The 26,358-nt window shown below is 37.6% G+C and overlaps 1 protein-coding gene and 3 pseudogenes across 1 annotated transcript; 3 read left to right on the forward strand and 1 right to left on the reverse strand.

Moving 5' to 3' along the window:
* Positions 1–26,358, reverse strand: part of LOC140858530 (1-aminocyclopropane-1-carboxylate oxidase-like) — a 163,347-nt pseudogene that overhangs the window by 75,350 nt on the left and 61,639 nt on the right.
* On the forward strand, positions 8,440–9,982 carry LOC105036713 (1-aminocyclopropane-1-carboxylate oxidase-like; annotated as a pseudogene).
* Positions 15,658–17,162, forward strand: LOC140858528 (1-aminocyclopropane-1-carboxylate oxidase-like). Its single transcript, XM_073259334.1, has 3 exons — positions 15,658–15,863; positions 15,955–16,193; positions 16,294–17,162. Exons 1-3 carry the CDS (start codon positions 15,762–15,764, stop codon positions 16,874–16,876), a joined length of 924 nt encoding a protein of 307 aa, XP_073115435.1. The 5' UTR covers positions 15,658–15,761; the 3' UTR covers positions 16,877–17,162.
* LOC140854759 (1-aminocyclopropane-1-carboxylate oxidase-like) lies at positions 23,868–24,615 on the forward strand (annotated as a pseudogene).

The raw sequence follows: 26,358 nt of genomic DNA on the forward strand, positions 1-26,358 counted from the left end.
TGCAGTAATGACAAGTTAAGTTTTTATTTCTTGACTTAGACCTATGCTTTTGGCTACTGTTCTCTGAACCCATTAGACCTTCTTCTGGCAACTAAAGCATCACCCTATCCTTTGGTAACACTCCCAGACATATGCTTTTCAAGTAGCTCCTTAGAACATAATGCAGCTTTAACATCTTCTAAGGATATAGTTTCTCAACCGAAAAGATTTCTCTAAAATGCTTATAAGAGGGAGGTAAAAAACATAATAATAATAGGGCCTCATCTTTTTCTTCAATCTTAACATCAATAGATTTTAAATCTGTAATAATGGAGTTAAATTCATCAACATTAGTTTTCATGGGTATACCTTCAGTCATACGCAGCATATATAAACGGTGCTTCAAATATAACTTATTGGTAAGAGACTTTGTCATGTACAAAGATTCTATCTTCAATCATAAGCTAGCAGCTATCTTCTTTGAAAGCACCTCTCTCAAAACTCCATTAGATAGACACAAATGGATCACTATTGAAGCTTTATCATCTATTTCCTCTTTCTGCTCTTCTGTCAAATTACTGGGTATCTTCTTTTTTCCTAACAGTGCCTTTTTCAAACCCTTCTGTGTTAGGACTGCACGGATCTTAACTTATCATAGATTAAAACTGTCAGTACCATCAAACTTCTCAATATCAAATGATGAAGAAGCTATAGCGATTGATTTGATGCAACTGGCTCTGATACCAGTTTGTTATGAAAGATATGAAAAGTAGAGAGAAAAGAAAAAACATACTGACATAGTAATTTTTGTAGTTCGACAGTGTACGTACTCCATGGGTGAGGACAGAGCAAAAAAATTTTATTATAATAAAATATAGTATAAAAATAAATAGTTATCTCTCAAACCCAAAATCCTAATACATCCAATCTCACATAAAAGAGAAGCTCTTAAGTCTAAAACTCTCGTTCTCTTGCTTTCTTTCAGATGGTGGTATAGAATGAGAATGTATATAACAAGGGAAGAAAAATCAGAAGAAAATATTTAAAAAATAGTACTGCCAGTCATGACTGATTCTCTTAATAGATTTTTTTAATTGCCAAAATCATACTGTTGGTTATGATTGATTCTCTTGATAGATTTTTTTAATTGTTTAGATTATAATTGACCCTTGATTATTGAAATCTTGGATTGATTCCATCATTTCTTTCCTTCTTGACTTGATTCTATAAGATCAATATGATTTGGATTATTCTGTCAGATTGATATCATGATAAATATACCATACGATAAAATAGAAAACTTACCTTATAATTTTAGAGCCACATAACATATATGATAATTTAATACCTCCTAGATTTTTCTTGCTTGGTTAATGCAATCCAAAGATTCCGAAGGCAAGGATACCTAGACAAAAGAACGAAGAGCAATCAAAGACAAGACAATGCATCATCACATGGTAAAAAGAAATAAAACCAGCCGCAACTTAATGAGCCCAAAATCTCGAGAGAACAAAGTGAACACTGACTCAACGACGACACAATTTTATGATCAGTCTAGTACCATGTTACAAAACAAGCAACTGGTGCAATCCAATGCATGATAGCTCACTGTTGGACTCAACATTCACACTTACATTGGCTGAAAAAAAACTAAATCCATGTAACCTTGTTTCTCATGTTCATTTCCAGCTTCTGCTTTGCCTTCACATGGCCGCCACAGCTTCAAATCTTGGTTCCTTAGGCTGAAACTTATAATATGATACTCGGCAGATCATAAAACTGTGTTGTTGTTGGGAGTGTTCACTTTGTTCTCTTGAGATCACGGGCTAATTAAGTTGTTACCATTGGGACTTCTTTTTACCGTGTAAGCATTGTCTCATCTTTGATTGCTCTTCATTAATTCCTCCATCTAGGTATCCTTGATCATTTTAGAATCTTTGGATCACATTGATTAAGCAAGAAAGCTCTAAGAGGTGTTAAATAATTATCTATCTTTCAGTAATGTTGCCGCTAAGAGGTGGTCTGACTAGATTGTCAAGCTAGCTGGTGTGCTGCTGAGCTTAACAAGGTGATGAATGGATCTGCAAAGTTGGCCAAAGATCTCAATGTGCCTCCTTTAATAGCGGACGATGATTGTCAGGACTCGGATGCGGCTAGATCTTTGGCCAATGTTTGCTCTAGTCCTCAAATACCAAATGTCTAGAAGACATTTGGGGAGATTCTGTACGAGTGGCAGACAAATTAGAGTGAGGGAGCAGAAAGAGTGTCAGGAATTAGGATTCGATCTTGAATGGACTTCATTTTATTATAGGCAAGGGCCCATACCCATCATTGTGGAATCTTAAGACGTATGAATTGACCATTTTCGATAACTATTCACATGTCTAGAAGATACCACACTGATGATTTTCTTATGCATCAACTCTCGTGTATCAAATAATTATGAAAATTATTTGCCATTGTAGGCCATTTGTAACTAGATGGAGAAGGATCTGGGCATCTCCGTACGTCCTTGGGCTAGCTGCATGGCAGGAGCGGATGAGCTGAGGCGGAGGCCTCCTAGCAAGCTTATCTCGGATTCTGATTGGTCGGTTCTATAATGTCAGCTGTGGTCGGTTTTGAGACATCAAATAGCCAGAAATTAGGAGCAAGGAAAGTGATTCCAATCCCATTTTTTTTTGCTTTTAGGAAAAAAAAGAAGAAGCAAAGAATGCAGTCAAAAAGAAAGAATACACCTCTAATACAGAACGAATTATTTATAGCTTCAAACATAGATGGCTGCTTAATTTGTCTGCAACACAGGAAAATTCAGGCATTCTGGGAAGATTTAGAATATATATAGCATGTGTTGATAACCAGGGAAATCCAAAGTACTAACACACTATAGACTGAGTTCTTAAATATATTTTAATGTTAGTTGATCCAATGGATACGAAGTTGCAAAACTGATCTTACATGAGGGAAAAAATGCTAACTTATGAAGTTGCAAGGCTACTCCAAGGTGGAATGCATGGAGTTGATCCGAGGAAAGTATGCTTATCATGTTGGTATTTCAGAATCATATTCGATTTTAAATTATTTTGATTTTTATTTCGATTCCGATTTTGGTCGTGAACCAAGCATCCCCTAAGTATTCAAATGGAGTGTTGAGTGTAAATTCCCAGTCCTAGTGCAGTTTCATTCTTGAATGAAGGATGAACACAGTGTCATACTGATTGTTAGACATCTGAAAGATAAATTTTAAACCATCAGAGCCATGTAAATTAGGGAGACGAAGGGACAAAAGTGGTAAAAGTTGAAGAATTTTTGCTTCCATGGTGCAAGCAATGGCCGCCCAAGATAGCCACCAAACAAACCTGCTTTTAATTATAAATATCTTCTTAAAATCCACTTTTATATAGCATCAAAAACATAAAAATTACATCATAAAAATTAAGAAATCACATTTGCGTTGAAGAGGAGGTGGGGATGATGATGCTACCTCACAGAGAGGGGCCACGTGGTCATGTCTTGGATGCCGGCCACCCACTTTTTTCTCATGTCGGTTGCTTCCTAAATTCACCCGTCCAAAATATTGGCATTGTTCAAAGTGGGGATGTGTCGGGGAGAAACAGGAAGGCAGACAGTGACCACACAAAATATACACGCTATAAAAAAAAAAAAAAAAAAAAAAAAAAAAAAAAAAAAAAAAAAAAAAAAAAAAAAAAAAAAAATATACACGCTACTATAATGCAAAACTTTAATTTTACAACTAAATCATTTAACACTATAAAGTTGTGCAAGGAAATAGCAATGGACTAAGAGGAGAGGAAATCCACTTCTTGATCCCCTGTGCAGTTTTGACTTGGCAAGATGCTAAAATGGAAAAAACTCAGCTCCAAAGGCAGGATTTTGGATAGGCGCCCAACACCAAAAGCTGAATCTAGAGACGTCCTAATGATTGACTAAGTATAAGTATTGCTGATATCACGGCCGAATCCATCATCTGGGTCAACCATATGACACAGCAGCATAAATCCTATAGCCATGTCCTACAAGGCCTACAAAATGACTTCACTCGAATTCATGTTCAACCCCATCCAATACTATGCATCTTATAAGTCCGAAAAGAAAAAGAGAATTGGGGTTGCGAGCTTTACAGCTCAATAAAAATCCTATCACATGCAAACCAATATAATAACAAAATACAAAAATAATAAATGAGTAATTATAAAAAAAAAATCATAAATCACAAAATCTTATGTTAGGCATGCAATATAACTCAACATATATCACGAATTATATATTATCACAAATCCATCATAAATATCACCAACTATTTCGTATAATTTATCATTTATATTTCATTAATATATTCTAAATTAGCAGTAGTCTTTCGGTTTGGACTAGTTATAGTTACGCTTGAGTCCATGACTAGCAAATCATAAATCACGCTTCAATCTATGGTGGCAAATCAGAATATTCATATTTTGGCCGTAGTAGCAAACTAGAATATATATACTTTGGTTCGCAATAGCAAACTAGGATGCTATGATTCAGCCCATGACTAGCAATCTAAGATGTCATGATTCGGCCCATGATTAGCAATTAGCAATCCACATCATGGTTGTCCAAATCTTCTTACACAATCAATAGATCATTCAATAATTTGTGTTATATTTCTTGTTCAATTTCAAAATATCAGATATCATGTTTCTAGTAATTAAAATAGTCAATATATGATATATATATATAATAAAAAATTATATATTCAAATAAAGTCAAAATCATCATGTATGGTACAAAAATATATATATAGATGATCATGTAAAGAGATTTTTATCTCTACCGATCTCAGACTCAAGTACATCTATTAATCAATCTCTCGATCTACAAACTCAAAATCAAAATATTCCATCCAACACCTTCTTGTATAGACAATTACACCTTTACATAATCAAAGTCAAACATAAAAATCATATATGGTTAAGGATGGAGAATTTTAAAGAGAAACATCCGAATATTATAGGTTCAGGATACCTCCCAAGGTCAATTGATTAATTTGAGTATATCTAAATGTCTAGACCCTTTACCGGTCCATAGAATTTTTAAAAGAGAAATTTATAAAGAGAGAAAATTATAGAGAGAAATTAGAAAAAGAAATGCTTTATCTTTTCTCAATGGTATTACGCAATGTTAGAACATGTTGACAACCAACAATGCTACCAGCCAACCTCGGTAATCCGATGGAGGGTCCAAGTAACCTGCTCCACTAGGACAGGCCCATGACCTCACATTAGCGGTAGAAATGGTGCATGACAAATTCAACACCACCCAAAAATATGGATCATGCCCGATAAAAGGCCAGCTAGTTTCGACCACCCCAACTCTTCTTGGGTAGGGATGGCAAAATTAATCCGATCCGATGGGTATACACCCTACCCGAACCCGGTCAAACCCGAAAAATAGGGTTTGACTGGGTTTGGGTAAAACCCGAAAACTATAGTACGGGTATGGATAGGGTATGGGTAGTGCTATTTTCTACCCGAACCCGATCCGAACCTATGAGTATGGGTAATACCCGAACCCATATCCGAATATGTATATATATACATATATATATATACATATCCGAATATATATATATATATATACATATACATATACATATACATATATATATATATACACACACACACACACATATACACACACATATATATGATCTCTCTCTCTTTCTCTCTCTCTCTCTATATATATATAATTATATATATGTATGTATGTATATGTATGCATGCATATATGTATGCATGTATGTATGTGTGTGTGTGTTTAGAAGTGTGTATGTGCGTATGTATGTATGTATATATATATAATTGGTAATTCTATTTTTGATTGATAATATGCATAAAATTATTTTACTTTTTTTTTGGATATAGAATGGACGGGTATGGGGCGGGTATGGATTGGGTATGGGAAAATGGATTACCCAGGGTATCTCCAAACCCGTTGGGTATGGGGATGGGTATCTCTTTTCTTACCCGATTGGGTATCGGGTAGGGTTTGCGTATAGGGTATTAAGTTCGGGTTTGAGGATGGGTAGTATACTATCCGACCCAAACCCTACCCATTGCCATCTCTATTCTTGGGAGCTCCCTTGTACGAAAGTAGTTTGGTGGGAGAGAACTGATGTGATGGCTGGAATTAAACTTTCTAAGGCCAGCTAGTCCACCTCTCATCCCACACACGAGTGGAACCCAACGACCTTTTTAATTACCATGGTCTGTGGAAGCCTTTTGTCTTGGCCATAGCCACTTCCATCATCTAGCAAAGAAAAATCTTGCTCCTTGCTCTTGTGGTAAGTTCTGCGGTCAATAGAGGGCATGTGGAGTGCGAAGACATACGTACACCTAACTTGGCATATCTAGCCTCGAGTTAGAGTTAGAAAATGGGAGGAGGGCATAGAGACTAGACACGGACACAGAGGTGGCTCTGTGGATAGGATGCTATTGCAGTCGCTTTTAGAAATTAATGATACCAAGCACCAAGGAGGATTTTGAAATGCTTATATGAATTTTGAAATGCTTTATCCTTTGTCATCCATCTGCTTGCATAAACCTCAAAGTAGTCCATCATCTATTATCCATCTACCTATATAGATCTCAAAGCACTCTATATATCTTTTGTTATCCATTCACCTACATAAATCTCAAAATACTCTATCCTCCATTATCCATTCATATACATAGATCTTAAAGTACTTCATTTATTATTATTCATCTACCTGAACAAATATAAAAGACTATCTTTGTCATTTATCTTCTTGCATAGATCTCAAAGCACATCATCTTCTATCACTCATTTATTTACATGAATATCGAAATGCTCTATCCTTTGTCATCCATTTATGTGCATAGATCTCAATACACTTTATCTTTTGTCATTCATCCACTTGCACAGATCTCAAAGTATAACTCTCCTCCCTAAAATAAAAGCTCCTTGCTCGGTTAGTAGGAAGGGCAATTCTAAAATTTTATAAAAAAATAGTTACTATATGATCCTTATGTCATAACATTTGGTAACGAAGATAGATGGCTTGGTCATGTTGTAATGAATTTAAAGTTTTAATAGCTAATTTGCTTTTTTTTTTTAAATTTTTGGATCTTAAACGTAAACGATCCAAACTTAAAGGGGTTTCTTTGTAATTTTTCCAACATTCAGCAAAAAGAAAACATTCCATTAGAAAGGGATACATATAATCGTGGGCAGTTAAAGCCTTTGCTCTTCCTCATTAAGCAATGATTCTGCCCAAATTACTAGCAAATGAGCTCAGGTGATGTGACCGAGACAAGAAAAAAAATGAAAATTATAAAAAGTAAACTTGATCTTGAGAACCTCACTTTCCAATCTGGACTTCCATTTTGTTTACCTATTGCAATGATTCAACATTCAATATCGGCACCAAATGAATCTAAATTGGTGGGAAGAAAGTAGAGGTCTTGATAATGCGCGGAGTGTCTTAAATTGAAATATCCAGAAAGTAGTGACCAAAAATCAATACTTTTGCTGACTTAAGAGGACGGATAATCCAAATTTTCGTCAATCTCCTTCTATTGCAATTTTGAACTGGTGATGGGCGCTGAGATGCTTCACAGAAGAAAGAGGATAGCATGCCCACAACCATGTCAGCCCAAGGGTGGGAAGCTTATCGAGGCCTAGCAAGTGATGCGAAGCTTCGGTAAAATACAATTGTCCACATGTTAGAGAACCGGGCCGGCAAAGCGGTAGAAAAGTTTGAATTGGACCTTGTTTCCACACCATTAGACGACAAAAGGTTATTCCAATAGATATTCTCTTCGTTTTTGCCTCAGAGCATGCGTGACATCAGAAATGATCGCTCAAAAAATTATATGATCTTGGAATATGATACGATCAAAGAATGATAAAATCTAAATAAACGTGTACATCTAATGTACGAGATTTTGCCGACAGATTATTTATGCCTCCTGCAGATTTAGCAATAATACACTTGAGGATTTAAGTACATATAAGATATCCCATCCTTCTTGCTTTACAGTTGCCATCAATTATTGATTAAGTCCAGCTTGGGGGAACAAAGATCTAGCAGAACAAGATTAGAACTAAGTAAAATTAGGCATGACCTATACATTTGCATGCATACATACATATGCAACGATCCATCTATATACATACACACCGATATAGATACATACAAATATGTCTATCTATCAAGATTAAAATAGAATTTAAGACCATTCAGGAATCAGGTCAAACCAAGATTGGAAAGAAGGCTTACGCATCTTACTCAGCGAGACGAAGTCTATGGAATGACAAGCTGGGACCCAGATGACTTTTGTCCAACATAGCCACCGGCCTATTTTTCCAGAGGTCCGCGCCTTCAACGCCTGATTAATGTGATTAATTACTTATTCCCCCTAGAGCCCGTCTGGATGTGCATTATAAAAGGCCAACCTTGCCACCAATTCCATCCACAGCAGAAGAGAGACTTCCAAAGCTTGCCATATAGCTTCTCGGCTCGTATCTTCTCTCCAGAACTACCTTTGGTATTATACATGGCAATTCCGGTCATCGACTTCTCAAAGTTGGATGGCGAGGGAAGGGCAGAAACTTTGGCTAAGATCGCCAATGGATGTGAAGAGTGGGGATTCTTTCAGGTTAGTCAGTAACACTGCAGCAACCAATTAGGCCATGAACAAAATGTCGTCATTTATATATTCTCAATAACCTTCTTCTTGTTGTTGATAGCTTGTGAACCATGGGATTCCTGTGGAGCTTCTCGAACGCGTGAAGAAGGTCAGCTCTGAATGCTACAAACTGAGAGCTGAAGCCTTCAGGAAATCCAACCCTGTCCGGTTGTTGAACAAATTGGTGGATCAAGAAGGCGAGGAGATGGGTAACGTTGAGCGGTTGGACAATGTGGATTGGGAGGATGTGTTTGTTCTCCAAGATGACAATGAATGGCCATCCAAACCCTCAGAGTTCAAGTAAGATCCTACACTTGCCAGGTCAACCGGAAACATATATAATTGCTTTATTAAAAAACCCTTCTCCTCAAGTGTTTTATGTTTCTTCCTTGACTTGCAGGGAAACCATGAAGGAGTATAGGAGAGAGCTCAGGAAACTGGCTGAGAACTAATGGAAATAATGGATGAAAACTTGGGGTTAAGAAGGGCTGCATAAAGAATGCTTTCTCTGGCAATAGCGAACATGAGCCTTTCTTTGGGACCAAGGTAAGCCACTACCCACCCTGTCCTCGCCTGGACCTGGTTCAAGGCCTTCGTGCCCACACCGATGCCGGTGGCGTCATCCTGCTATTCCAAGACGACCAAGTGGGTGGACTCCAGATCCTTAAAGATGGCCGGTGGATTGATGTCCAACCAGTAGCCAATGCCATTGTGATCAACATCGGAGATCAGATAGAGGTGCTCAGCAATGGGCGATACAAGAGCGTGTGGCACCGTGTGCTCGCCACCAGCAACGGTAATCGCCGCTCCATTGCATCCTTCTACAACCCCTCCCTCAAGGCCACCATAGCTCCAGCAACCACTGGAGAAGAGGCTCAACTTTTGTACCCCAAGTTCGTCTTTGGGGACTACATGGATGTGTATGTCAAGCAGAAGTTTCAGCCAAAGGAGCCAAGGTTTGAAGCGGTGGCGGCTGTGTGAAGGCAAAGCAGAAGCTAGAAATGAACATGAGAAACAAGGTTTCATGGATTTATTTATTTATTTATTTTCAGCCAATGCAAGTGTGAATGTTGAGTCTTACAGTGAGTGGTCATGCGTTGGTTTGCACTAGTTAATTGTTTGTAACATGTACTAGACCGATCATAAAATTGTGTGGTCGTGGAGTGATCAGTAGTTTTTCTTGTTTTTTTGGAAGAGTCGGTAGTGTTCCCTTTGCTCTCTTGAGATTATGGGCTAATTAAGTTGCGAATGTTGTTACTTCTTTTTACCATGTAACATTGCATCGTCTTGTCTCTGCATTGCTCTTCGTTCTTTTGTCTGGGTATCCTTGCCTTCGGAACCTGGATGCATTAAGGTTAAATGAATCATCATAGCAAAATTAGATAAAGCATTATCATCGGTAAAAAAAAAAAAAAAAAAAAAAAAAAAAAAAAAAAAAAAAAAAAAAAAAAAAAAAAAAAAAAAAAAAGTCACAACTTAATCAGCCCATTATCTCAAGGGTACAAAGCGAACAGTGGCTCAACAATAACAGTTTTATGATCAGTCTAGCTTCCGTGCGAACCAACATAGGACCTTTCATTGTAGGACTCAACACTAACGCTTACATTGGTTTGCAAAAAATTAAATCCATGTTCTTATATAGGTTGAAGAAAACTAAATCCATGTTCTTTCATAGGTTGAAAAAAACTAAATCCATGCAACCTTGTTTCTCATGTTCATTTCCAGCTTCTGCTTTGCCCGCCACTGCTTCAAATCTTGGCTTCTTAGGCAGAAACTTGTAACATGATACTAGGTCAATCATACAGCTGTATTGTTGTTGAGACAGTGTTTACTTCGTATTCTTCAGATCCATGGGACTAATTAAGTTGTTACCGTTGTGACTTCTTTTTATCGTGTAACATTGCATTGTCTCATTTTTGATTGCTCTTCGTTCCTCTTTCTAGGTATTCGTGACTTTGGAATCTCTGGATCACATTAATTAAATAAGAAAACTCTAAGAGGTGTTAAATTATCATCTATCTTTCAGTGTTGCTGCTGAAAGCTGGTCTGACCCGAATGTAAAACTGGTTGGTGCACTGGAGAGCTTAACAAGATGATGAACGGATCTACGAAGTTGGCCATAGATCTCGATACGCCTCCTTTGATGGTGGACGATGATTGTCGGGGCTCGGATGTGGCTAAATCTTCGGTCCAATGTCTGGTTCAGTCCAAAAATACTAAAGACAAGGGAATCCATTTGCCAGAGAGTGTCCAGTGAGAGATCATCTAATGCCTAAGTCAGATAAGCTCGAGAGAATAATAGAGATCTATATGAGTGGCAAAGAAATTAGAGCGATGGAGCACAGAGAGTTTCAAGAATTAGGATTCGATCTCAGATGGACTTCACTCTATTATAGGCAAGGGTCAATATCCATCATTGTGGAATCTTAAGACGTATGAATTGGCTATTTTGGATAACTATTTGCACGTCCAGAAGATATCACACAGATGATTCTCTTACACATCAATTCTCATGTATCAAATAATTATGAAAATCATTTGCTATCGCAGGCCAGTTGTAACCAGATGGAGAGGGATTTGGGCATCTTGGCACGGGCTAGCGGCATGGCAAGAGCTGATGAGTTGACGCTCGTGGCAAGCTCATGTCAGCCTCTGATTGGTTTGTTCTACTATATCAGCTTTGGTTGGTTCTGACGGTGTATTAAGTAGCAAAATATTAGGAGCAACGAAGGTGAATTCCAATCCAATTTCTTTTTTAGAAAAAAAGAAAAGAATGTCGTAAAAAAAATACACCTCTAATGCAGAAGGAATTATTTATAGCTTCAAACATAGTAGGCTGCTTAATTTCTCTGCAACACTGGGAAACTCAAGCATGCTTGGAAGATTTAGAATATAGCATGTGTTGATAACCAGGGAAATCCAAAGTACTAACACACTATGGACTGAATTCCTAAATATATTTTAATGTTAGTGATCCAATGGATACAAAGTCACAAAACTGAACTTACGTGAGGAAAAAAAATGCTAGCATATGCAGTTGCAAGGCTACTTGAAGTTGGAACGCATGGACATGGTCTGAGGAAACTATGCTCGTCTTTTTTTTTGATGGGCAAAGGAGGCCTGGAAGGACCACCTGGTTTTTATTGATCAAGTATGTACAAAGAGAGGAGAAGGAAAGCAAAACACAAACAACAAAATAAAGAGGAGAATAAAACTTGAGAACCAAAAACTCTGCTAAGTACTAACAACACTCTTCTCTGTGGCCACAAGGCTAATAATAGGCTCAAGCAGTGCTAGCAGTAGGACCAATAACAGTGCACAATGAAGGCATGTTCTGCACGAGTGGGATCAGACGCCTCCAGAGGTTTTGGTGTTTATCTCGATCCTTAAAGGAACAAAGATGCTGTCAGCTGAAGAACAAATGAAGAATTCTCTGAAGAGTAGCGAAAATAGAGCTTGGCCTTCTAAGGAAACTATGCTCGTCATGTTAGCAATTCACGACCATGCATGTGAAAATTAAATACTCAAAGGGAGTGTAGAGTGTAAATTCCGAATAGTACTACAGTTCATTCTCAAATGGAGGATGAACACAATGTCACAGTGATTGGTAGAGTTATGAAAGATAAATTTTAAAACATCAGAACAACATAATTCAGGAGACGAAGTGATAAAAATATTAAAAGTTGAAGAATCTTCAGGGTCTGGTTTTTCTTTTTGCTTTTTGTTGACTAAGATTAGTTATGGTGATTCACATTAAAAAAAAAAAAAGATTAGTTATGACAATTAAAACATATCATCACATAGCTTCAATATTCTAGATCCAAACAGCTAATGCAGGTCTTGATCTTGGCTCCATAAATATTCTTATACAAAGAAAGGCTTAAACATAATGTGGTTTTGCACTTTCCTTTTATAATGAACATTACATGTTTGATTCTCTGTGAACTTGTAGCAGAGATTTTTACTTTCATGGTGCAAGCATTGGCCGCCCAAGATAGCCACCAAGCAAACCTGCTTTTAATTACAAATATATGCTTATAATCCACTTTTATATTGCATCAAAAACATAAAAATTACACAAGAAAAGTTAAGAAATCACATGTATTAAAGAGGAGGTGGAGACATCGATGCTACCTCACGGAGAGGGGTCACGTGAGCGCAGATCCTCTACTATGCATCACATGGTATGATGCACAGTGCATAGGGCCCCTCGTGCAGTGGGTTGTACGATGCACGTCATGCACAGCTGTCCAGGTGTGTGCGATGCACCGCACGGTGCAGTGCATTGCATGTACAGCAGAGGATCTCTGCTCTATCTTCGATTCCGGCCATCCATTTTTTTCTCATGTCGATTGCTTCTTAAATTCACACCGTCCAAAATAAGGCATTGTTGAAAGTGGGGATGCGTGTGGGGAGAACAGGAAGGCAGACAGTGACCACACATAATTTTTCTTGTGGACCACCTAGCTCTGGGTCCTGTACAGTATTTTGAGTTTGTGAGGATCAAAACTTCTCACACATGTTCTGACATAGTATTTCATAGTGACATTACGTCTTAGTTGAAATGATTATTTGTCAGTGGGAAACGTTAAGCAGTCCCAGAAATCCTTATATTGTTCACATTATAGGGAAGAAAGAGATGCACAACCATATTTTTCTCATGTGAAAGTTATCTAGACAACAAAATACACGCCATAATAATGCAAAACTTTAATTTTACAACTAAATCATTTAACACTGTAAAGTTGCGCAAGGAAATATAGCAATAGACCAAGAGGAAGGGAAATCCATTTTTGATCCACCATGCAGTTTTGACTTGGTAAGACATTAAAATGGAAAAAACTCAGCTCCAAAGGCAGGATTCTGATAGATGCCTAATACCAAAAGTTGATTCAGCCCATGACTAGCAATCTAAGATATCATGATTCGGCCCATGATTAGCAATTAGCAATCCACATCATGGTTGTCCAAATCTTCTTACACAATCAATAGATCTTTCAATAATTTGTATTATATTTCTTGTTCAATTTCAAAATATCAGATATCATGTTTCTAGTAATTAAAATAGTCAATATATGATATATATATAATAAAAAATTATATATTCAAAAAAAGTCAAAATCATAATGTATGGTACAAAAATATGTATATAGATGATCATGTAAAGAGATTTTTATCTCTACCGATCTCAGACTCAAATACATCTATTAATCAATCTCTCGATCTACAAACTCAAAATCAAGATATTCCATCCAACACCTTCTTGTATAGACAATTACACCTTTACATAATCAGAGTCAAACATAAAAATTATATACGGTTAAGGATGGAGAATTTTGAAGAGAAACATTCGAATATTATAGGTTCAGGATACCTCCCAAGGTCAATTGATTAATTTGAGTATATCTAAATGTCTAGACCCTTTACTAGTCCATAGAATTTTTAAAAAGAGAAATTCATAAAGAGAGAAAATTATAGAGAGAAATTAGAAAGAGAAATTTATAGAGAGAGAAAGAAAGAAACTAGAGAGAAAATATAGTAGAGAGAAAAAGATAGGAGAGAGAAAATAGAAGAAATTATTATTTTTTCTTTTTTTTTCTTTTCCTATTTCCTTTTTTTTTTCTTTTCCTTTTTTTTTTCCTTGTTTGCTTCTTGTTTTTCTCCATGGAAAATAGGGGAAGGGGAAAGGGCTTCAGGCCGGCCACCCTTTGTGTTGCGGCTCCCCACAATAGTGGTTATGATACCGGCATAACCCTTCAGTGACTTGGCTCGACCGTTGGCAACCAAAGCACAGCCCCGTTTGTTCAATGATGGCCGGTCCGATGGAAGAAAGAAAAGGAAGGAAACAGGGGAGGCTAGAATTCAAAAGAATCCAGAGGAAATTTGGCAATCAACCGTCTCAAAATCGGTCAGCAATGATGGCTTTAGGACGGTGGAGGAAGCAATGGTTTAGGGTGCTATTACCTCAATTTTTAGCGAGATACTTGGTTCTCTTTCCCGACGAAACTAGAAGAAGCCTCATCAGAAAACAAAAGAAAACCCATGGATTCCATCGGTCATGAATCGGGTACGAGGGGCAACTATTTGGAGGGAGGAAGAAGGAGATTTATAGCTGGGATCTAGAGCTCCATCGAACCTAGAATCCCTATTCATGCCGGACTTGGGGAGAGGAGGTAGACTCTAATGGAAGTCCTCTTCCGCTTCACATGCCCAACATATGAGATTCACTTTTTTTTCCCTTGCTGCTTTACAAATTGTGCGAGATCTTTTTAAGTTTGATCCAAATTGCTGGGTTATTACAGCTGGTCTTGAGAACCTCACTTTCCAATATGGACATTCCATTTTGTTGACTCATTGCACTACTTCAACATACAATATTAGCACCAAATGAATCTAAATATTGCTGCAAAGAAACTAGCGATCTGGATAATGTGCCGAATGTATTAAATTGAAATATCTAGAAAGTAGTGACCAAATACTAATACTTTTGCGTGACTTAAAAGGACGGATAATCCAAATTTTCATCAACCTCCTACTGCAATTTTGAACTGGCGATGCTGAGATACGTGAAGGAAGAAAGAAGTTAGCACGCCCACACCACGTCACCCAAGGTTCGAAAGCTTATCCACACCTGGTAAGTGATGCGAAGCTTCTAATTATCCACAAATTAGAGGACCGGGCTGACGACTGGTAGAAAAGTTCTAATTGGACCTTGTTACCATATCGTTAAACCACAAAAGCCTTATTCTAATAAATATTGAATGGAAGGCATGGCCTACATAGAATTTAAGACCGTTCAGGGCCAAACTAAATTGGAAAAGAGGCATACTTATCTCAGTCAATCACGAAGCTATGGACCATGACAAACTGGGACCCAGATGACCTTCGACACCTGATTAATGTGATTAATTACTATAAAAAAAAAAAAAAAAAAAAAAAAAAAAAAAAAAATACTATCCTCACTATAAAAGGCCAACCTTGCCACCAATTCCATCCAAGCAGAAGAGAGACTTCCAAAGCTTGCCATATAGCTTCTCAGCTCGTATCTTCTCTCCAGAACTACCTTTGGTATTATACATGGCAATTCCGGTCATCGACTTCTCAAAGTTGGATGGCGAGGGAAGGGCGGAAACTTTGGCTAAGATCGCCAATGGATGTGAAGAGTGGGGATTCTTTCAGGTTAGCCAGTAACACTGCAGCAACCAATTAGGCCATGAACAAAATGTCGTCATTTATATATTCTCAATAACCTTCTTCTTGTTGTTGATAGCTTGTGAACCATGGGATTCCTGTGGAGTTTCTCGAACGCGTGAAGAAGGTCAGCTCTGAATGCTACAAACTGAGAGCCGAAGCCTTCAGGAAATCCAACCCTGTCCGGTTGTTGAACAAATTGGTGGATCAAGAAGGCGAGGAGATGGGTAACGTTGAGCGGTTGGACAATGTGGATTGGGAAGATGTGTTTGTTCTCCAAGATGACAATGAATGGCCATCCAAACCCTCAGAGTTCAAGTAAGATCCTACACTTGCCAGGTCAACCGGAAACATATATAATTGCTTTATTAAAAAACCCTTCTCCTCAAGTGTTTTATGTTTCTTCCTTGACTTGCAGGGAAACCATGAAGGAGTACAGGAGAGAGCTCAGGAAACTGGCTGAGAATCTAATGGAAATAATGGATGAAAACTTGGGGTTAGAGAAGGGCTGCATAAAGAATGCTTTCTCTGGCAATGGCGAACATGAGCCTTTCTTCGGGACCAAGGTGAGCCACTACCCACCCTGTCCTCGCCTGGACCTGGTTCAAGGCCTTCGTGCCCACACCGATGCCGGTGGCGTCATCCTGCTATTCCAAGACGACCAAGTGGGTGGACTCCAGATCCTTAAAGATGGCCGGTGGATTGATGTCCAACCAGTAGCCAATGCCATTGTGATCAACATCGGAGATCAGATAGAGGTGCTCAGCAATGGGCGATACAAGAGCGTGTGGCACCGTGTGCTCGCCACCAGCAACGGTAATCGCCGCTCCATTGCATCCTTCTACAACCCCTCCCTCAAGGCCACCATAGCTCCAGCAACCACTGGAGAAGAGGCTCAACTTTTGTACCCCAAGTTCGTCTTTGGGGACTACATGGATGTGTATGTCAAGCAGAAGTTTCAGCCAAAGGAGCCAAGGTTTGAAGCGGTGGCGGCTGTGTGAAGGCAAAGCAGAAGCTAGAAATGAACATGAGAAACAAGGTTTCATGGATTTATTTATTTATTTATTTTCAGCCAGCAAGTGTGAATGTTGAGTCTTACAGTGAGTGGTCATGCGTTGGTTTGCACTAGTTAATTGTTTGTAACATGTACTAGACCGATCATAAAATTGTGTGGTCGTGGAGTGATCAGTAGTTTTTCTTGTTTTTTTGGAAGAGTCGGTAGGTTCCCTTTGCTCTCTTGAGATTATGGGCTAATTAAGTTGCGAATGTTGTTACTTCTTTTTACCATGTAACATTGCATCGTCTTGTCTCTGCATTGCTCTTCGTTCTTTTGTCTGGGTATGCTTGCCTTCGGAACCTTTGGATCGCATTAATCAAGCAACTGAAAAATCTAAAAGGTGTTAAATTATCATCTATCTTAGTAGCAAGAAATTTGGAGCATGAAAAGTCATTCCCATCTCATTTCTTCTTTTTTTTTTTGTGTGAAAAAAAAAAGAAGAAAAGAATGCAATCAAAAAGAACTTAAGAATTAATCTATCTCTAAGGAAGAAAGAATCATTTATAGCCTCAAACTTAGATGGTAAAAAGAATTATTTATCCAAAAAAATTACATGATAGAAAGAAGTCACAACTTAATCAGCCCATTATCTCAAGGGTACAAAGCGAACAGTGGCTCAACAATAACAGTTTTATGATCAGTCTAGCTCCCGTGCGAACCAACATAGGACCTTTCATTGTAGGACTCAACACTAACACTTACATTGGTTGCAAAAAATTAAATCCATGTTCTTATCTAGGTTGAAGAAAACTAAATCCATGTTCTTTCATAGGTTGAAAAAAACTAAATCCATGCAACCTTGTTTCTCATGTTCATTTTCAGCTTCTGCTTTGCCCGCCACCGCTTCAAATCTTGGCTTCTTAGGCAGAAACTTGTAACATGATACTAGGTCAATCATACAACTGTGTTGTTGAGACAGTGTTTACTTCGTATTCTTCAGATCCATGGGCTAATTAAGTTGTTACCGTTGTGACTTTTTTTATCGTGTAACATTGCATTGTCTCATCTTTGATTGCTCTTCATTCCTCTTTCTAGGTATTCGTGACTTTGGAATCTCTGGATCACATTAATTAAACAAGAAAACTCTAAGAGGTGTTAAATTATCATCTATCTTTCAGTGTTGCTGCTGAGAGCTGGTCTAACCAGAATGTAAAGCTGGTTGGTGCACTGGAGAGCTTAACAAGATGATGAACGGATCTACGAAGTTGGCCATAGATCTCGATACGCCTCCTTTGATGGTGGACGATGATTGTCGGGGCTCGGATGTGGCTAAATCTTCGGTCCAATGTCTGGTTCAGTAAAAACACTAAAGACAGGGGAACCCACTTGCCAGAGAGTGTCCAGTGAGAGATCATCTAATGCCTAAGTAAGATAAGCTCGAGAGAATAATAGAGATCTATATGAGTGGCAAAGAAATTAGAGCGATGGAGCACAGAGAGTTTCAAGAATTAGGATTCGATCTCAGATGGACTTCACTCTATTATAGGCAAGGGTCAATATCCATCATTGTGGAATCTTAAGACGTATGAATTGGCTATTTTGGATAACTATTTGCACGTCTAGAAAGATGATTCTTTTACACACCAATTCTCGTGTATCAAATAATTATGAAAATCATTTGCTATCGCAGGCCAGTTGTAACCTGATGGAGAGGGATTTGGGCATCTTGGCATGTCCTTGGGCTAGCCGCATGGCAAGAGCTGATGAGTTGATGCTCCTGGCAAGCTCATGTGGGCCTCTGATTGGTCTGTTCTACTATATCAGTTATGGTTGGTTCTGAGGCTTATTAAGTAGTAAAAAATTAGGAGCAATGAAAGTGATTCCAATCCCATTTCTTTTTTTAGAAAAACAGAAAATAATGTAGTAAAAAAAAAAAAAAAAACACCTCTAATGCAGAAGGAATTATTTATAGCTTCAAACACAGTTGGCTGCTTAATTTGTCTGCAACAGGGATACTCAAGCATGCTGGGAAGATTTAGAATATAGCTTGTGTTGATAACCAGGGAAATCCAAAGTACTAACACACTATGGGCTGAATTCCTAAATATATTTTAATGTTAGTGATCCAATGGATACAAAGTCACAAAACTGAACTTACGTGAGGAAAAAAATGCTAGCATATGAAGTTGCAAGGCTACTTGAAGTTGGAATGCATGGACTTGATATAAGGAAACTATGCTCATCTTTTTTTTTTTGATGGGAGGCCTGGAAGGACCACCTGGTTTTTATTGATCAAGTATGTACAAAGAGAGGAGAAGGAAAGCAAAACACAAACAACGATAGAGAGGAGAGCAAAACTTGAGAGACAAAAACTCTGCTTAGTACCAACAACACTCCTCTATGGCCACAATGCTAACAGTAGGCTCAAGAAGTGCTAGCAGCAGGACCAATAACAGCGCACAATAAGGGCATACTTTGCACAAGTGGGATCAGACGCCTCCAGAGGTTTTGGTGTTTGTCTCAATCCTTAAAGGAACAAAAATGCTGTCAGTTGAAGAACAGATGAAGAATTCTCTGAAGAGTAGCGAAAATAGAGCTTGGCCTTCTAAGGAAACTATGCTCGTCATGTTAGCAATTCACAACCATGTAAAAATTAAATACTCAAAGGGAGTGTAGAGTGTAAATTTCCAATAGAACTACAGTTCATTCTCAAATGAAGGATGAACACAATGTCACAGTGATTGGTAGAGTTATGAAAGATAAATTTTAAACCATCAGAACAACATAATTCAGGAGACGAAGTGATAAAAATATTAAAAGTTGAAGAATCTTCAGGGTCAGGTTCTTCTTTTTGCTTTTTGTTGACTAAGATTAGTTATGATGATTTGCATAAAAAAAAGAAAAAAAAAGGATTAGTTATGACAATTTAAACATATCATCACATAGCTTCAATATTCTAGATCCAAACAGCTAATGCAGGTCTTGAGCTTGACTCCATAAATATTCTTATACAAAGAAAGGCTTAAAAATAACTTGGTTTTGCACTTTCCTTTTATAATGAACACTATATGTTTGATTCTCTGTGAACTTATAGCAGAGAATTTTTACTTCCATGGTGCAAGCATTGGCCGCCCAAGATAGCCACCAAGCAAACCTCCTTTTAATTACAAATATATGCTTATAATCCACTTTTATATCGCATCAAAAACATAAAAATTACACAAAAAAAATTAAGAAATCACGTGTTAAAGAGAAGATTAGGACGCCGTGCTTCCTCACAGAGAAGGGCCACATGGGCATTTCTTTCTGAGCGCGGATCCTCTACTATGCATCATACGGTATGGTGCATAGTACCGGGGCCCTCGTGCAGTGGGCTGTGCGATGCATACCATGTGTAGTCATTCATCCTGTGATGGACGGTGTGCATGATGTATCACACCGCACGATATATTACATGCACAGCAGAGGATCCCCGCTCTGTCTTGGATGCCGGCAACCCACTTTTTTCTCATGTCAATTGCTTCCTAAATTCACCCCATCCAAAATATGGCATTGTTCAATGTGGGGATGTGTGTGGGGAGAACAGGAAGGCAGACAGTGACCACACATAATTTTTCTTGTGGACCAACTAGCTCTGGGTCCTGTGCAGTATTTTGAGTTTGTGAGGATCAAAACTTCTCACACCTGTTCTGACATAGTATTTCATAGTGACATTATGTCTTAGTTGAAATGATTATTTGTCAGTGGGAAACGTTAAGCAGTCCCAGAAATCCTTATATTGTTCACATTATAGGGAAGAAAGAGATGCACAACCATATTTTTCTCATGTGAGAGTTATCTAGACAACAAAATACACGCCATAATAATGCAAAACTTTAATTTTACAACTAAATCATTTAACACTGTAAAGTTGCGCAAGGAAATATAGCAATAGACCAGGAGGAAGGGAAATCCATTCTTGATCCACCATGCAGTTTTGACTTGGTAAGACGTTAAAATGGAAAAACCTCAGCTCCAAAGGCAGGATTCTGATAGATGCCCAATACCAAAAGTTGAATCTAGAGATTTCCTAATGATTGACTAAGTATTGCTGATGTCGCACCCTGAATCCATCATCTGGGTCAATCATATGACGTGGCCGCATGAATCCTAGAGCGATGCCCTAAAGATTATACAAGGCTTATAAAATAATACCATAACTTGAACTTTACATTCAAACCTATCCAATACTATACATTGTGTGACTCTGAAAAGGAAAGAAATAATTGGAGTTGTAAACTTTACTGCTCAATAAAAATCTCATCTCACATACACTAATATAATAATACAATTCAAAAAAAATAAATGAGTAATTATCAAAGAGAAATCATAAGTCATAAAATCTCATGCCAGACATACAATATAACTCAACATATATCACGAATTATATATTATGACAAATTCATCATAAATATCACCAATGGTTTTACATGACTTATCATTTATGTTTCATTAATATGTTCTAAATCAACAGTTGTTTTTCAGTTTGGACTAATTACGGTTATGTTTTAGCCCATAATGGCAAACTAGAATATCCGTGGTTTAGCCCGCATTGGTAAATCAGAATATCTGTGCTTCCATCTATAGTAGCAAATTAGGATATTATGATTCGACATATGACTAACAATCCAAGATGCCACAATTCGGCCTATGACCATCAATCCACACATGGCTAGTCTAAATCCTCTTACACAATCAATAGATCATTTAATAATTTGTATTACATTTTTTGTTCAATTCAAAATATCAGATATCATATTTCCAGCAATTAAAATAGTCAACATGTGACATACACACACATATATAATAAAGAACCATATACCCAAAAAAAGCATACGCACACACATATATAATAAAGAATCATATACCCAAAAAAAGCCAAAATCGTTATGCATGTACAAAAATATATATATACAAGTGATCATATAAAGAGATTCTTATGTCTATCAATCTCAGACTCTAGTATATCTATTGATCAATCTCTCGGTCTATGAAAAATATAAAAATCATATACGATTAAAAATAGAGAATTTTATGGAAAAACATCTGAATATTATAGGTCCAAGATACCTCCCAAGGTCAATTGGTTAATCTGAGTGTACCTAAACATCTGGATCCTTTACTAGTTCATATTACTCTAGAAAAAAAATCTATGAAGAGAGAGAAACTTATAAAGAGAGAAACTAGAGAGATAAACTCATTTTATACGGTGAGAAAGAAAGAAACTAGAGAAAGAAAGAATATAGTGTAAAGAGAAAGATAGGAGAGAGAAAATAGAAAAAATTATCTACATTTTTCTTTTTTTCTTTTCCTATTTTTTTTTCTTTTTCTCCTTTCTCTTTTTCTTGTTTTTTTCTTAGTTTTTTTTCTATGAAAAACAGGGGAAGGAGAAAGGGCTTCAGGCCGGCCACCCCTTACGGTGCGGCTCCCCACAATAGTGGTTACGACACTAGCATGACCCTTTGGTGACTTGGCTCAACCCTTGGCAACAAAAGCATAGCCCCGTCTGTTCGATGATGGCCGGTCCAGTGGAAGAAAGAAGAGGAAGGAAACAGGGAAGGGTAGGATTCAAAAGAATCCAGAGAAAATCTGGCAATCAACCAGCTCAAAATCGATCGATAATGGTGGCCTTAGGATGGTGAAGGAATAAGCAATGGTTCAGGGTTCTACAACCTCAATTTTTAGCGAGATATTAGGTTCTCTTTTTTGGCAAAAATTGAAGAAACTTTGTCAGAAAACAAAGGAAAACTCATGGATTTCATCAGTGACGAATCAAGTACGAGGGGTGACTGTTTTGAGGGACTACTTTATTTAAGTCATGATTTTTTTTTTGAGTAAAGATTCTTTTCTTTCAAACAATCTTCTTTTTCTTTAATCAGTGCATGATTAGATTTTTTTTTAGTTCTTTATTTTTTAAGCCAAGTTTTTTTAAATTCATCTAAAAGATCATAAAATATTTCTTGCAATTCATCAAAAGTAAAATCAAACTTATTTTCATATGTTACCTCTTCTTGTATGCCATGAGACATAAATTTGCCACTTTATACATTTCTTCATCAGAGTTTGAGTCTTCACCATTGCCCTAACTAGCCATCATTATCTTCTTCTTGATCTTTTTTTTTTTTTAATTTTTTTTAGGAGAGGAAAATCCATTTTGAAGTGCCATGGCTTCTTACATTCATAATACATGAGTTGCTCTTTTTTTTTCTCCTTCTCCTTGCTTGGCTCACCTTTTGAGAAAGGTTTCGTTCTGAATTTTGCCTCTTTTTTCTTACGAACCTTTTGAATTTTCAGGTGATGAGAGCTATTTCCTCATTAACTTCTCCTTCTTCTGGTTCCTCACTATCTTTCTCATCTTTTACAGTGGATTTGAGGGCAATAGTCATCTTTTTTTCTCGCTTCCTGTTCATTGTTTTGTTTCATGATCAACTCATGGGTCATGAGTGAACCAAAAAATTCTTCTAAGAATAAAATATTGAGATCCTTGGCTTTTTGAAATAAGAGGAGATTTATAGCTGAGATTTAGAGCTCTATCAAGCCTAGAATATCCTTGTTCATGTGGACTCAGAGAGAGGAGGCAGACTCCGTCAGGAGACCTGTTCCGCTTCACATGTCCAGCATGTGAGATTCAGTTTTTTTCCCCTTGCTGCTTTAAAAATTGTGCGAGATCTTTTTAAGTTTGATCCAAATGACCAAGATATTATGGCTGATCTCGAGAACCTCACTTTCTAATATGGACATTCCATTTTGTTGACTTATTGCAATGCTTCAACATACAATATTGGAACCAAATGAATCTACATTGGAGCAAAGAAAGTAGCAGTCTGAATAATGTGTCGAATGTATTAAATTGAAATATGTAGAAAGTAGTGACCAAAAACTAATACTTTTGCCTGACTTAAGAGGACGGATAATCCAAATTTTCATCAACCTCCTACTGCAATTTTGAACTGGCGATGCTGAGATACGTCAAGGAAGAAAGAAGTCAGCGGTTGGACATTGTGGATTGGGAGGATGTGTTTGTTCTCCAAGATGACAATGAATGGCCATCCAAACCCTCAGAGTTCAAGTAAGATCCTACACTTGCCCGGTCAACAGGAAACATAGTTGCCTCATTAAACCCTTCTCCTCAAGCGTTTGATGTTTCTTCCTTGACTTGCAGGGAAACCATGAAGGAGTGCAGGAGAGAGCTCAAGAAACTGGCTGAGAAACTAGTGGAAATAATGGATGAAAACATAGGTTTGGAGAAGGGCAGCATAAAGACTGCTTTCTCTGGCAATGGAGAACATGAGCATTTCTTCGGGACCAAGGTGAGCCACTACCCGCCATGCCCTCGCCTTGACCTGGTTCAAGGTCTTGGTGCCCGCACCGATGCCGGCGGTGTCATCCTTCTTTTCCAAGATGACCAAGATGGCCGGTGGATTGATGTCCAGCCAGTAGCCAATGCCATTGTGATCAACACCGGAGATCAGATAGAGGTGCTCAGCAATGGGCGGTACAAGAGCGTGTGGCACCGTGTGCTCGCCACCAGCAACGTAACTGCCGCTCCACCCCTCCCTCAAGGCCACCATATCTCCAGCAACCAGTGGAGAAGAGGCTCGACCTTTGTACCCCAAGTTTGTGTTTGGGGACTACATGGGTGTGTATGTCAAGCAGAAATTTCAGCCTAAGGAGCCAAGGTTTGAAGCGGTGGCGTCCATGTGAAGGCAAAGTAGAAGCTAGAAATGAACTTGAGAAACAAGGTTGCATGGATTTAGTTTTTTTTCAACCCATGTTTTAATTTTTTTCAACCAACGTAAGTGTCAATGTTGAGTCCTACAGTGAGACGTCCTGTGTTGGTTTGCATGGGAAGTAGACCGATCATAAACCTGTGTTGTTGTTGAGTCATTGTTCACACTTATATTGGTTGAGAAAAAAACTAAATCCATGTAACCTTGTTTCTCATGTTCATTTGGAGCATCTACCTTACCTTCACACGGCTCCTACTGCTTCAAACCTTTGCTCCTTAGGCTGAAACTTGTAACATCGTAGTACTAGGCCGATCATAAAGCTGTCTTGTTGTTTTTCTTGTTACAAAAGTTGTGTTGTTGCCGAAAAAGTGCTCACTTTGTACTCTTGAGATCACGGACTAGTTAAGGGTGTGTTTAGTTATATTTTTTGATTTTTGATTTAAAAAAAAAATTATTTTTTTTTTATTTTTGTTATTGAGCGAAAGCAAAAAGGCAAAAAGCATGTTTGGTAACTACTAAAGCAAAAAGCAAAAAAGGCAAAAAGCTTGTTTGATAAATACAATATTTTGCTATTATTTTACATATTAAAAATATAAAATCCAAATTACTCAATCAAACCATACGCTCGAGCTAATCTATTAGTAATTCTATCTCTAATTGTACCCATTTCTCATCGAGAGCTAGTAGTCCTATCAATACTTGTAGCAGCTTGGCTGGGGGCATTAACCTCATCTTCAACAATCATATTTTCATCTGCATACTCAATAAAGATACTATCCTCTTGTGCCTTCTTCCTAATATAATTATGAATTACACATGCAGCTATAACAATTCGTGCTTGCATTTGTAAGGAATACGGGGCCATCTCTCTTAAGATAGGAAACCGCTTCTTTAATACTCCAAAACAATGCTCAATAACATTTCACAGAGATGAGTGATGATAATTGAATAACTCTTTGCTTGTTTTTGTTCGATGATCCCTTTCTCGATAGTCTTGAAAATGATAATGTTCACCTCGATAAGATGTAAGATAGCCATGCATGTTTGTGAAGTCAGAATCAACTACATAGTACTTGCCCTCTAATGGATTAGGGAATCTATATTCAGGATTTATGACTGCTGATACAAAAAGCTGAGAGTCATTCGCAGTATCTTCCCAACCAGATAGGACAAAAGTGAACAAAATATCAAAGGAGAAAGCACATATAATATTTTGAGTTATTATGGTCTTTCTTCCTCGATAAGAAATTTGCTTACTAGAGGGCACATAAGCACTAACATGTGTTCCATCGATAGCTCCAATACAATCCTACACATTAATTATTTTACTTGATATCAAGATAACAAAAGAATTTTATTAACTTTAAAAAATAATATGGACATATGAAAGTACCTTGAAATAAGGATAGTATTTGGAATTATAGCAAATTTTTAGAGGAGTTTCAGCAAAAGGTGGCATTATAAGCTCCTTTGCATATTGAACAACTGCCTTTAGTGTCTTTTCAAATTGGTGACTAATTATTTATCCAGAATGCTGAAAATAATGTGCCATTATTCGATTTGACTCTCTTTGGTCAATTGTCATTAAGAATATAGCAACCTTTTCTTCAACACTTACAAATCATGAATCATACAATAGATTTCTTTATCTCAAGTTAGAGCAAGAGTCAAGAAACACACGACTGTCTATCCTAAATAAATCTAGACACCTATCTGG

The sequence above is a fragment of the Elaeis guineensis genome, chromosome 1 (genome assembly GCF_000442705.2).
Source record: "Elaeis guineensis isolate ETL-2024a chromosome 1, EG11, whole genome shotgun sequence".
NCBI classification, from domain to species: Eukaryota; Viridiplantae; Streptophyta; class Magnoliopsida; order Arecales; family Arecaceae; genus Elaeis; species Elaeis guineensis.

Bases quoted from the DNA above. Each gene is read 5' to 3' on its own strand.
- LOC140858528 (XM_073259334.1), top strand. From the start codon at position 15,762: ATGGCAATTCCGGTCATCGACTTCTCAAAGTTGGATGGCGAGGGAAGG. The intron at 15,864-15,954 runs GTTAGCCAGTAA...TGTTGTTGATAG, and splicing joins AAGAGTGGGGATTCTTTCAG to CTTGTGAACCATGGGATTCC. The intron at 16,194-16,293 runs GTAAGATCCTAC...CTTGACTTGCAG, and splicing joins TCCAAACCCTCAGAGTTCAA to GGAAACCATGAAGGAGTACA.